Source organism: Jaculus jaculus, chromosome 4, assembly GCF_020740685.1.
Source record: "Jaculus jaculus isolate mJacJac1 chromosome 4, mJacJac1.mat.Y.cur, whole genome shotgun sequence".
NCBI classification, from domain to species: Eukaryota; Metazoa; Chordata; class Mammalia; order Rodentia; family Dipodidae; genus Jaculus; species Jaculus jaculus.
The window spans coordinates 112,034,866-112,047,472 of NC_059105.1; the positions used below are offsets into that span (position 1 = coordinate 112,034,866).

Here is a 12,607-nt window from a genome sequence, read left to right on the forward strand (position 1 = left end):
ATAGCCCAATAGTTACAGTAGCTTTGCCCCATTATGTTACAGACCATTTTGAATCTTGCCAATTATGGGAAAGACCTCCACCATTCATAAATCCCTACAGTCTGAATGATGGAGACTCTGAATAGGCTAGACATTGATGGCTGCTGACTATTGTACTGAACCTGTGGCCACCCTTTTAGATTGAGCTGCGTGCCTGCATTTGACACCTTTGGAATTGTTCATTTGGTTGGAGTGGGAATTTTCAACACTTCCAATCATTTTACATTCAAAGGGTAGTTTGTCTGCCCACTTTTATTTCTCTGGAGGGTAACATAATTCCTGGGCTGCTGGCTTATTATCTTGTGATTATTTTCCTGATCTATGAGACAGAGGGACTGTCAATGAAGTCCCCTGCAGGTGTGGCAGCCTAATTTTGTGATATATTTGGCTCACATCCTACATACTCTAATGGGTCACCCCTTGATCTAGTTTTCTTCCTTTTCTCATGAGATGCCATTGTTATTGTTAATTCCTCCACCCACTTGAATCAACTTCAGTGATATGTTTGACATTGTTCTCTTTGAGTTTACCTTGAGCATGCACTAGTCAACTCCAAGAGCTGCCATTTCCCTGACAATAGTGGGTACTCATGTCTCTTGATGTGCCATGTCATTCCATGTACGCTCCACAATACCTTTTGCTTCTTTGTTTGTTTGTTTGTTTTTTTGAGGTAGGGTCTCACTCTAGCCCAGGCTGACCTGGAATCACTATGGAGTCTCAGGGTGGCATCAAACTCATGGCAATCCTCCCACCTCTGTCTCCCAAGTGCTGGGATTAAAGGCGTGTGCCACCACACCCAGCAATACTGCTTACTTCTGCACCCTTTCTGTGCTTCCTGACCCACTCCTTCCTGTCTTTTTTGCTTTTCCACTTCCTCAAGCTCCCTAAGGTCAGAGGCTTCTCAGAGCCCTCTGTCCAATCAGTGTCTCCTCCTCACACCTTTGCTATCAATGCACACATGCCCATGGTGTCAGCTGCCAACCACTTGCAGCCACAATAAATATTTCTCCTTAAGATGTGGTGGACAGGAATGCTATAGGCATTTTTAAAAAATCATTAGATAAGAAGGACCTGAAAAGTCTTCAACTGAGGTGACCTCCACAATGGAGAACTCCTTTCCTCAGAATCCCTAACAACTCACCAAACTACTTTGCCTGCTTTATGAAGTTGGTCATCCAATAACTTTGCTATTTTTATTAAGGAGAATATTGTTCCTGCTTTAAACTTCAGTATGACTTTATAATTTCTATTCATCAAAGGTGCTAGATCTCACCAAAGCTACCTACACCACATACAGCTTTATCATCCTGTGATCTCTCATTATCCATGCCAAGCTGCCTCTTGTATGGCCTGGATCCTGGGACTCTTTTCTTCCTGATCCCTATGTCACAAATAGTCATTGTTAAGCAGTGAAACTTTAACCTACTCACTTGTCTCTAATTTGGTAGTGACTCCATTGCCCACACACATCTTCAATTCCAGCTTTAAGATGATCCATCAGCTGCCAAGCCAAATAGAATGAAATGGTTTTATGGTGATATATTAACTATAAAGTATGGAAAAAATACTAATATAATTTGGGGAACAAAGAATGTTTTTATATATTGAAGCATATCTTCCCATATATCACGCAGGTCATGCATCTAAAATGCAGCACACCTTCCGTAGTAATTCAACTTACTTTCATGATTGAAATGTTCTCTAGATGAGCTTCTTGATAATTAGCATACTATGCAATGAAAACACAGCATCTGACATTTGATTAAAATATTACTTTCTAAGATGATCTAGGAAACTGATCGTGAATGGAATCATAGGGGTGCAAATGGAATGATTAAATAATTTTTTTGCTTTCATTGCCAAAAGACAATCACCCACTTTTCATAGTTTCTCAAGTATAATTCTTCAGAGATTCTATTGTAATAAAATATAATAAGAATATGTTTACATTCCTTATTTTTCATCTGATCATTTATTTGGTCTGGGTATTTAGAGTTCAATATCCAAGTCAATTATACTATATTTGTTTTATTCAAAATGGCTTATAAGAATGTATTGGGAAATGAAATATGAAATAATTGCAAATAGACTTCTAAATTAAATTAGAAATCATCCAAGTTTATACTGGCTTCTGAATCTTATGAAAAATAAAATAAAACATTAAATTATTATTTGAGGACTGGGGAGATGGCTTAGTAGTTAAGGTATTTGCCTGCAAAGCCAAAGGACCCAGGTTTGGTTCCCCAGGACCCTTGTAAGCCAGATGCACAAGGTGGTGCATGCATTTAGAGTTCATTTGCAGTGGCTGGAAGCTCTGATGCACCATTTCTCTTTCTTTTTCTATTTCTCGCTCTTTCTCACTCTGCCTTTTTCACTTTCTCAAATAAATAAATAATAAAATATTAAAAAATTATTAATTGAACATTTAATTGATTTCCTCCCTTTTATAGATAGCCATAACATTTTTGAGAAAGGAACAAAATATACCATAGGCATGTATGACATTTCATAGTACATGTGACATGTTCTAATTTCCCCAAGTAATGAATCCAGAGATATAGACAACAAATCTATAATTGGGTTAAGGTATTAAATAGTTTAAAACATAACCTGTTCTAATCTGTTAACTATTTTCAAATAATCTTAAAACTTTTCCTTAGATTTTCTGGAATTTAGATCATTTTATTTCCTCAGATAACTTTTGGAATGAAACTTAGAGTTGATTTTTGATGGTTTCTTTGATATTTTCCAGCACTAGATTTGTGAAAATTATGAACTCCACATATAGAAATAAAACAAAATAATCTTATGCAAGCAGGCCCTCACAGTTTGAATCCTTGAAACATCACAGTACTCATCTTCCCAGTCATTACTCTCACAAACCCATTCTGGTACACACTTTGGGTGTGCCAATCAAGAAATGATCATAGAAATAGTCTCTTCTTGAGATACGGTTTTGCTCTATCCCAGACTGATGTGAAATTCACTATGTAGTCTCAGGCTGGCCTTGCATTCACAGAGATCCTCCTACCTCTGCCTCCCAAGTACTGGGATTAAAGGTGTGTACAACCATGCCCAGCAGAGAGAGAAAGAGAAAGAATGGACACACCAGGACCTCTAGCAACTGCAATCAAATGCCAGACACAGGCTACATTGTGCATCTGGATTTATGTGGGTGCTGGGGAATTGAACTTGGGTTGTTTGGCTTTGCAGTCTAGCATCTAATGCTGAGTCATCTCTCCAGCCTGCAAGAATGTCCTTTGAAAACAGAACCATTCATATATTCCACATAGTAGTTCTCATTTCTATTCACGTCAACCATATAGAATTGAATAATGTGCAACTCAGAGAGGTGAAACTCACATTCAACTTCATACTCATATTTGTGGGAGTGAAATGTTTCCACCAAACCCTACCAATATGTCAGAAATCATAACAGCCTTTACCTTTACCTATCAGGAGTTCAAAATGAGCAGAGAACCACATATTCCTTTCAAGCTGTGGTTTTGGAAACAGGCAAGACAACTTGGGATATTAACCACATTGACATACTTTTAAGGTACCAGGTACCAACTTGACTCAGCAAGTTACTGGTTATTCAAACACTAATTTCTATGATGCTGCATGCACTTTGTAAATATGGGTAGAGCTCATAAGCAGTTGGCTATATAAATAAAGGAGGTGATCCTAGATAATTGGAATGGCCTGATTTGATCAGTTGAAGAGCTTCAATTTAAGCCATGGATACCCTAGTGAAACTTCTAGTTGTTGAGCTAGAGACAGAGTTTAATGGTACAATGCTTGATTATCATGTGCAGGTCCCAGGGTTCCATGCCCAACAACACATGTACACACACACACACACACACACACACACTCCTTCTTATAGAGCACAGCATTAGCTCACACCTGAGAATTTGAGCACACCTGCTTTGATGGATCTGACATATGGATTTTGGACTTCCTAGCCAGTTCCCACAAGAATGTAGATCAATCCAATTATTTTCAAAAATCTTTTCATACTTCTCCATCTGGTTCTGCTTCCCCATTGAACCCAAAGGGGAATTCTGGCATCTTAAAATGGAAAGGAAGCAGACTAAGAAGAAACTAGTGAACCCCCAAATTCTCCAGCAGCAAACTGGCTGATGAAACCTCTCTGCTGCAAAGGCCTGAGTGAACCCAGAGCATGGAGAAAGAATTACTAAGGGATGCAGTGTGTCTAAGTTTAGAAAACAGTAGTTTGTCCAGGAGAATGTTGTAATTTTCTTGAGATAAATGACTTTCTTGTGGCTTTCATTTGCCTACCCCCCTTTTCAAGGGGTGTATTGATGCTTATTACTGGATAACTGTCCTTCCAGTATAAATTAGGAGCAGGTAGCATGATTCTTGAGCGTCACAGGGTTACTAGGTGAGGAGAAAATATACCTCAGAATGGGTTCTATCCAAAGCTTCATCCATCCTAATTTAGGTGATCAAGATGGTGAGGATTGAGACTCTGAACTGGTAAGATTTAGATGAGGCTTGGACTTGATGATGAAATGGACTAAGGCATTCAAGAGATGAGGAAATGCATATGGAACAGACATGAATTTTTGAGGGTTGAATGTAGACCATAGTAAGGAGAACAGTTATCTCCTAAAGATGTTCACCTCCCAGTCTTAGGGGCCTGTAATTATATTAATTGATATGCAAATGCAGGTAACTAGAGAACTAAGAGCAATCGTAATTATTCATATGGACCCAATGAAATTACAGAGGTCCTTCAATGTATAAGAAGGAGTTAAAGATCCTTTGTCAGAGTGACATAGCATAAGAGATCATTGCCAGCCTTGGAGAAGGAAGAGGTCAGAGAACATAGAAAGCCTAAACAAGAATAGAAAAGGAGAAAAATTTTCCCCGACAACCTCCAGAATGGAATACAGTACTGTACCATCACTGCCAAGACCCATTTCAGACATCCACTTCCCTAACTGTAAGAAACACACCTGTGTGTTTTGAAGCTACTAAGTTTCCCTTCAGCAGCAACAGCAAACTTTAGGAGTAGCTGGGAGGGAGAGGCTTCAAACCTAGTGACATCTCCACAGACTCCTTTAGGCTCTAGATTATGGCACATGGGAAATCATCCGTTATGACTGAATTAACTTACACGGATATGAAGCTCTTCATTGATAGATTCTTTTTTATTGGTCTTTCTGACATCCAGGTACCTGACCAGAGGGCCAATTGTAATTCCCTAGATCATAAGTGACAAAATAAAGGGTTTTGATTAGATGAGGCTTATTGCTATAAAGATAGTATATATTATCAAAGTGCTGAATTTATATGCATTTTTCTAGCTTCTACTGGATTAAAAAGTGTCAATATATACTTTAGCTCTTAGTTTTTATAATGTTGCAATAAAATGTGTGTTATTACCTATTTTAGTTATATAAGCCTGATTTCACCTTTCAAACCTTCATTAGCTCATTAAGAGCTATTTAACTAACATAAGATCTTATGTCATCAAGTACCAGTCACTGTCTTAATCTCAAAAATTAACAGAGTAGCTATCATTTACCTCTCATCCCAGAATATTTTGATTAATACATTGTATTGACCATGAACATACCCTAAAAATATTTTAAATTTTATTGTGAGTATTAAACAATTCCAGATGTTGTATAAAGTGCTTTTCATTGTATTTTACTAACTTAATACAGTCTTGAAGCAATGTACTTATGTTAAATATGAAAGGAATCTACCAACCTGAAAAAACACAGTAAAGTAAATAACTACTAAAGTAGCAGTGACAAACAATTTCTTCCTAGGAAAAAGAGACAGAGGAAGCAAAAATGCAAGTGAAAAACTTCCAGCTCCTCTCACACCACTGTAGAATATTATGAACTGATCCTTGATGGAGAAGGGGAAAGTCCGAAACTGGTTACTGACATAGAAGAGAACAAATACGCCTGGAAAGGGGAAAATATGTATTAGATCAAAGGGTCATGAGTGTTGAGCCACGATGCTCTTAGTGAGCTGAGGCTGTGCGCACCTGTTCTCCAAGCAAGGCAGCCTGATGTTATCACACCTCCAAGAACCCCCACCCCAAACAGCACCTTTCAAGGCATCTTTCAAGATTTTAGAAACTCATTTTGGAAGTATTTTCTGGTAGCCTTATTGCTCCTAGTACAAGTAGTGTGTGTGTGTGTGTGTGTGTGTGTGTGTGTGTATGTAAAACAATAAAAATCTTGAATTTTTTTTTTTTTTTTTTTGGTTTTTCAAGGTAGGGTCTCACTCTGGCCCAGGCTGACCTGGAATTCACTATGTAGTCTCAGGGTGGCCCCAAACTCATGGCGATCCTCCTACCTCCGCCTTCCGAGTGCTGGGATTAAAGGCATGTGCCACCACGCCTGGCTAAAATCTTGAATTTTTATTATAAGCTATATATCTCTATTATACTCATATTTTTGTGCTGCTATTTAAAACTAGTAAAGAAAGGATGTCCAGTAATCAAAAAATTCTCATTTCATATTTTTAGTGGGTACCTGATAAAGGGTATTTCTTAGTGACTGATGTCATTGCATGATGAGCAGATCCCTGTGACTGGCTCAGTTCTGCCTGGGTTCAGTGTAAATAGAAAAAAAGTTAATAGGGATCAATGGGAATGAGCATTTTCTATTGAGGTTGGAGGGTAACGAAGCTTGTTCAAATCGTAGGCATGTTTTTCACCATACTGATTTTCCTCCCCATGTGTCCCACATGACTACGCCACCATGAAGTGCTGGAAAGCTATAAGTAAATATTTCAGAAGAATCATTTCTATATGTCCTGTGTACTTCCTCACACAGAATTCAAAGAAGCACTCTTTGATAGTAATTACATTAGTAGTACAAAAACACAATTTTTTAAAAAATTTGTTTGGTCTATTCTACTTTTTATTGCAAGGCCATTTGACCTTGGGCAAGGTATTTATTTCATTATCTCTGTCATCAGATTACATATTCACTTGATAGGAGTAATAGTGTCTGCAGAGATTGGGTCCAAGTGTACCATGAGTACCAAGATCCATGAGTGCTCAAGTTCTTTATACTAAATAAAGTATTTGTTTATAGGTCATACATTTCCTCTTGGATTCTTGAAGTCATATCTAGAGTACTTATAATAATATCCAAGACACTGTTGATGCTATATTAGTAGTTGTATTGTTTATGGAGTGATAACAATAAAACATCTATACATGTTGTAGAGCTGTAATTCTTTGCTAATATTATTGATTTATGGCTGGCTGAATTTACAGGTGCAGAACCCATAGACATAAAGGGCCAAGTGTACTTACCTCAGAAGACAGAGTTATGAAACACCACCCATAAGTAATGGGAAGCAAGGACTCATATGTTATACAGTCTTCCTAAATATTATCTTATAGTTAGAGATACAGAGTCAAGAGGGAGGAAGAACAGTTAATGAGTTAGAGCCCTGGATTCTGACACCTTCTCTGTGAGTCCTGTGCCCTGTCCAAGTTTTCCATCAGCACTCACAGGTGTAGAATCATGGAGTGGGGCTAGGTGATCACTGAGGAGTGGGAACATAGAGTTATCCATAGCTATCCTAGGTGGTTCATTTCCCCACTATCTGGACTGAATCTCTGTAATTGTACTTCTCTTAAGATGAGGTCTACTCCTTGTAGGTTTGTATAATGCTAGAACTGATATAGGTCTTAAACACTTGTCCAAATACATTATTTTTGGCTGAGAAAGAAAGCTGACTAGATAAATGGTGAGCACTTCACATATATAATCAAAACTCATTCCAAGATTGGATTTGAGATTTTAAGTTTATATCAGTTGTCTTGTTTTCTCACCAAGAATACACATAAGTGCTCATTTATTGATATTTTAATATTTAGAAAATATTAATATTTTAATATTGGATCTTATAAATTTTTGCAAACCTAAATTAACTTGAATTATAAATAGTCAACATAAGTTCTCATCCATATCTTGTTTCTCTTTCATCATTGACCAAATTTATTTTTAAAATATATCTTTTATCAAAGGAAAAAACAACATGTATATTGTAGCTCAGGCTTAATGTATTTTTGTAGCTACTGAGACAGAAGTGTACAGCACTCACTGAATCTCATGTTTTCAAATGAGGTACATTTTCCAGTAGTGAAGTCATTTATTTTATAGTTGTCATTACTAATTAATATTTTAATCAAAAGTAAACTTTTAAAAATAAGATTAATCTTTTGTTTTAAAAATAAGATTAAACCTTTGTTGCCTATTTATACATCAGTCACTCATAAACTCAACTTATAGGCCAGCTGTACTATTTAAGGGAATATTTTCCAACAGTATTTGTCTTATGTAGATTTGTGAGTTCTCACTTGCCCTGTAACAAAGTGTAAATGGCCACAGTTTATAATCTATACCTAATTTAAGATGTAAGAGGCTATGAATTGGCAAAGAAGTGAAGATATATTTACTGAGTTATATTTAAATGTGTAGATGTGAAAGTTTTCCCTTCAATTAAAAACAAAATACTTCCTGCCCCAGCCTCACTTCTGAGCAGAATCATGTTCAGCCAAACACTAATGGGCTTTGAGCTGATGGTGGGAGCAAATGGAAAATTTTACTGGTCACCAAAAACTACAAGGAGCCTGAACTCCTCATGTAGTCAACCTGCTTGGAACCAGCTTCCTGCTTGTGGGTTTACATTGTAGCAGGGGAAGGAGAGAAAGGAAAGGCAGGAGAGACATGAGGTGCTGGTGTCTCTTACTGATGGCTCGCCAGATCTGGCAGAAGACCAGAGTGAAGCAGATGAAGGCCCAGTTCCACTCGTGGTTCTTGCCAATGGTGGACACTCCCATGAAGATGAAGATCAAGGTCTCACTGACACTGCTCAGCATCTTCATGAAATACTTGATGGTGGTGTAGGATGTCTGTGACACATTTTCTTCTACATACTTTTTCATGGTCACTGCACAGGCTGTAATTCTACAAAAGGAATGGAGGCTCAGGGACAAGTAACAAGATTTTTCTACACCACAAAAAATGATCTTTCCCAATAGCAAGGCAGTGTGGTGGTTTGAATGGGAAATGCCCCTCATAACCTCCAGTGTTTGTAATTAATCTTCCTGCTTAGTCCCTAGATGGAAGAGTTTCTGAGAGGTGGAGCCTTGCTAGAAGAGGTATGAGTGAACCTTGGAGTTAAGTCTTCCAACCCACATGTGCAGAGCCAGCTCGTGCTTGCTGCTGCAAATATGTGAAGTATAAGCCAGTTGTCATGCTTTTCTTAGCCCTGAGGAAACTTCTCTTTGCATCTATATACTTGAAATAAACCTTGCCTCCTACATGCTGCTTGTGGTCAGGTGATTTTCCCCAGCAGTGAGAATCTGTCACAACCAGACATACATGCAGACTGCCTTGATCCAGAATCATGCCTCTTGCATTTGTTCTCTCTAGCTGCACACCTCAGATTTCCTGTCTTTCTCTCCCCAAAGTAGGAATTTCTTCAAGGAAAAGTGAGTGCAGTGGGAAGGTGTATGTGACATGGCCTGCACACACACACACACACACACACACACACACACACACACACACGTGAGCCATTCATTCCAGCAAACTAGAAGCAGAATATGCCTGATCCTTCCTTTCCTTCATCAAGAGTTTGGTCAGCCTCAAATCTTGGAAACTACTCCATCGTTCCTTAAACCAAAATAAATCTACTTCAGTTAAATAATCAAATAATCTAGCAATGCCTTCTTTTTCTCCAATCAAACAAATTTTTTCAACAACTATTGTTCCTCCTGCCTCACTTTCCTAAATTCTGACCTTAACCATATGTCCCAAACAGTATTTTTCACAATGTTATAACAAATGCTTCAAGTGTTTCTCTTCTGGAGCAATTTAGCAAATTTCGAGTTAAAGAAAGAACTGTGAGGGCTGGACAGATGACTTAACACTTAAGGAACTTGCCTGTGAAGCCTAAAGACCCAGGTTCAATTCCCCAGAAACCACATGAGCCAGATGCACATTGTGGTACATGTGTCTAGAGTTCATTTGCAGTGGCTAAAGGTCCTGGTGCACCCATTCATTATCTCTCTCTCTAATAAATAAATTAATTAAAATATTTTTTTGTTTTATTTGAGATAGGGTCTCACTGTAGCCCAGGCTGATCTGGAATTCACTATGTAGTCTCAGGATGTCCTTGAACTCACAGCAATTCTCCTACTTCTGCCTTTCCTGAGTGCTGGGACTAAAGACATGTACCACCAGACCCAGCTCAAAATAAAATACTTTAACAAAAATAAAAAAAATAAAGAACTTTGACTTGGCAGTTTTGATCATTGTTAAAGTAGGAAATTAATAGATTCCTAGCGTCTATATAGATGTAGGTCATTGATACAGGTATTCCCATACAATCAAATTAAATCTTCCTGTCTGAATAGCTGGATATGAGGATAATGCCATAGAGGAAGCATGACCAGATCTAACAGGACACCCTGAGTAAAACATTTCAGGGTCACGAGGCCACAAGCACAAACATCTCCATAGATGTCTCCACAAAAACGAAGAAGTCTGGGTTCTGCCCTGATCCCGTCTATCGTGCTCCACTGTGGCCTGGAGGGCAGGAAGGCTGTGGTGTGGTTAAAGGCACCACTGAGGCACAGCCCAGGAATGTGGCTCCTCATGGCAACCCTCCTTCTACTTTGAAATTAATTTTCAAGAAATGAAAGAAACTACTGGGATGGGCTTTAGGATAATTTTTTCCCAGATCTTCTCTACACCAGCTTTTCTTAGTATTCTAAATTGACATTGTATAATTGCTACATGTTCCTCAGGCAAATACTAGACAGAACATTTGCTGGGGAAAGGAACTGAATAGATTTCATGGTTAAAACATCCTAAAATCTACAACATCTTCAGGGATTAGAATGAGAAGCCAGGCCTTTTCCAGATACCAAGGGCTCCTAGGTGCTAAATTTTCCTCACATTACCATGAGCCTGGGCCCTTCAGTTGTACTCACGCCAGGATGCCAGAGAGATAGAGTGTTTCAGCTGCTAAGTAAGACAGATAGCTGAACATGAAGACGATGAGTGGCTCAATTGCAGAGATGTTCTGAGTGAAACGTGTGATAAATGCAGAAATAAATCCAAAAATGATGCCAAAAAACACTCCCCCACAGCCCACGATGATGAATCGGGCACATCCAGCCAAAATGTCAACAGGCTCTATGTCTTCAAATTTATGCATTTTGGTGAAGGCAATTAGAATATTGTATAAGACCTAGAAAATGAAAGAAAAAGAATAAACTTCACTTAGAAGTTAGAAATATGTTACATATAGGTTCTCAACTTTGTGTCTAGCAAAATAATATATAATAATAAATTTCACAACAAACATTAATATGGCTTCCTAATTTTTAAATAGTGTCAAATAATTTAGATATATCCATATTCACTGAATAAAATGTAAAATATTTAGCTTTCAATGCAGCACATGATATATGTTTGAGAAATGGAAAAGCTAATTATCTTGATTTGACATACTTTATACATGCATTTATTTATTATCTTGTATCCCATAAATATATACAACTATTAAGTCAGTTAAAATATTAATAAAATCTGAGCACTTACTCTGTGTGCATCTCTTTGGTAAGCTTCCTGTGTCAGTTAGTTAGTCAGTTAGTCTCTAAGCTTTGAATATAATACTTTTCCCAGTATGTTATATATTCAGGACTGCAGTTCCTTTAAGCCCTCTGCTTTAAAGTGAGTACCAGATTAAGCTCCCTCAGAAAAGGGTGCAGAAGGAACATTGCAGGAGAAAATGCTTGCTAACATTTCCTTGAGACCTTGGAAGTCAGCCAGGTGCAGGTGAAGACTTCTGTGGGACGCTGCCTGAGCCATGGATCCTGAAATGGTTCCCAGCAGACTTGCAGGTCAGCTTGGTGACAGCCTGCCTGCATAAGGCTCAGCATGGCCCATGTCTCCTGGAATCCACCTAAACAGTGCTCTCTCTGCAAGCCATGCATTCAGAGAGGACTCTGAAGGCCCTCTGCCTCTTCTGGAGCCCAGGAACACACGGCACCAGGGCTACCTAGTGTATGTCTCTGACTGTCTTCCAGACAGTGGTCTCCTAATTGCCCAACACCTTTAGGCTAGCTGCAGCCTAGCTGACCCAGCCAACTTCTCTGCTATACAACAGCTAATCCATACCTCCCCCCAGTGAGACTTGAACCCATGCAGGTTTCTTCACCCTGCCAGCATTCTCTAGGCCTAACCTTCCTGCTCCACCCCAGGTCTCTCCATTATTATCCCAGTCTTTCTTATTGAGAGACTTAGGGCCACCTCTAATTTTATTTTTTTCTCTATACTGGGGATTAATCTAGGGCTTTGTATATGCTAGACATGCACTGAACCACTGAATGCTCTTCCATCATATCTCCAGCCCATTTACTTATTTGAGATAAGATCTTGAAAAATTATCAAGGCTGGCTTTGAACTCACTCTGACTGAACCAGGCCTTTAACTTGGGATCCTCCCATTTCAACCTCTCAAGTAGCTGGGAATATAGGTCAGCA

General features: G+C 38.6%; 1 protein-coding gene across 1 annotated transcript in view; it reads right to left on the bottom strand.

The window, feature by feature from the left end:
• Slc9a4 (solute carrier family 9 member A4) overlaps positions 1-12,607 on the bottom strand; it is a 65,070-nt gene that overhangs the window by 29,503 nt on the left and 22,960 nt on the right. Inside the window, exons 3-7 of the mRNA XM_004651783.2 lie at positions 11,051-11,310; positions 8,800-9,017; positions 5,785-5,987; positions 5,186-5,272; positions 1,470-1,540 (exon numbers count right to left, since the gene is read on the bottom strand). Coding sequence (XP_004651840.2) covers positions 1,470-1,540; positions 5,186-5,272; positions 5,785-5,987; positions 8,800-9,017; positions 11,051-11,310 — 839 coding nt within the window. The remainder of the gene's footprint in view (positions 1-1,469; positions 1,541-5,185; positions 5,273-5,784; positions 5,988-8,799; positions 9,018-11,050; positions 11,311-12,607) is intronic.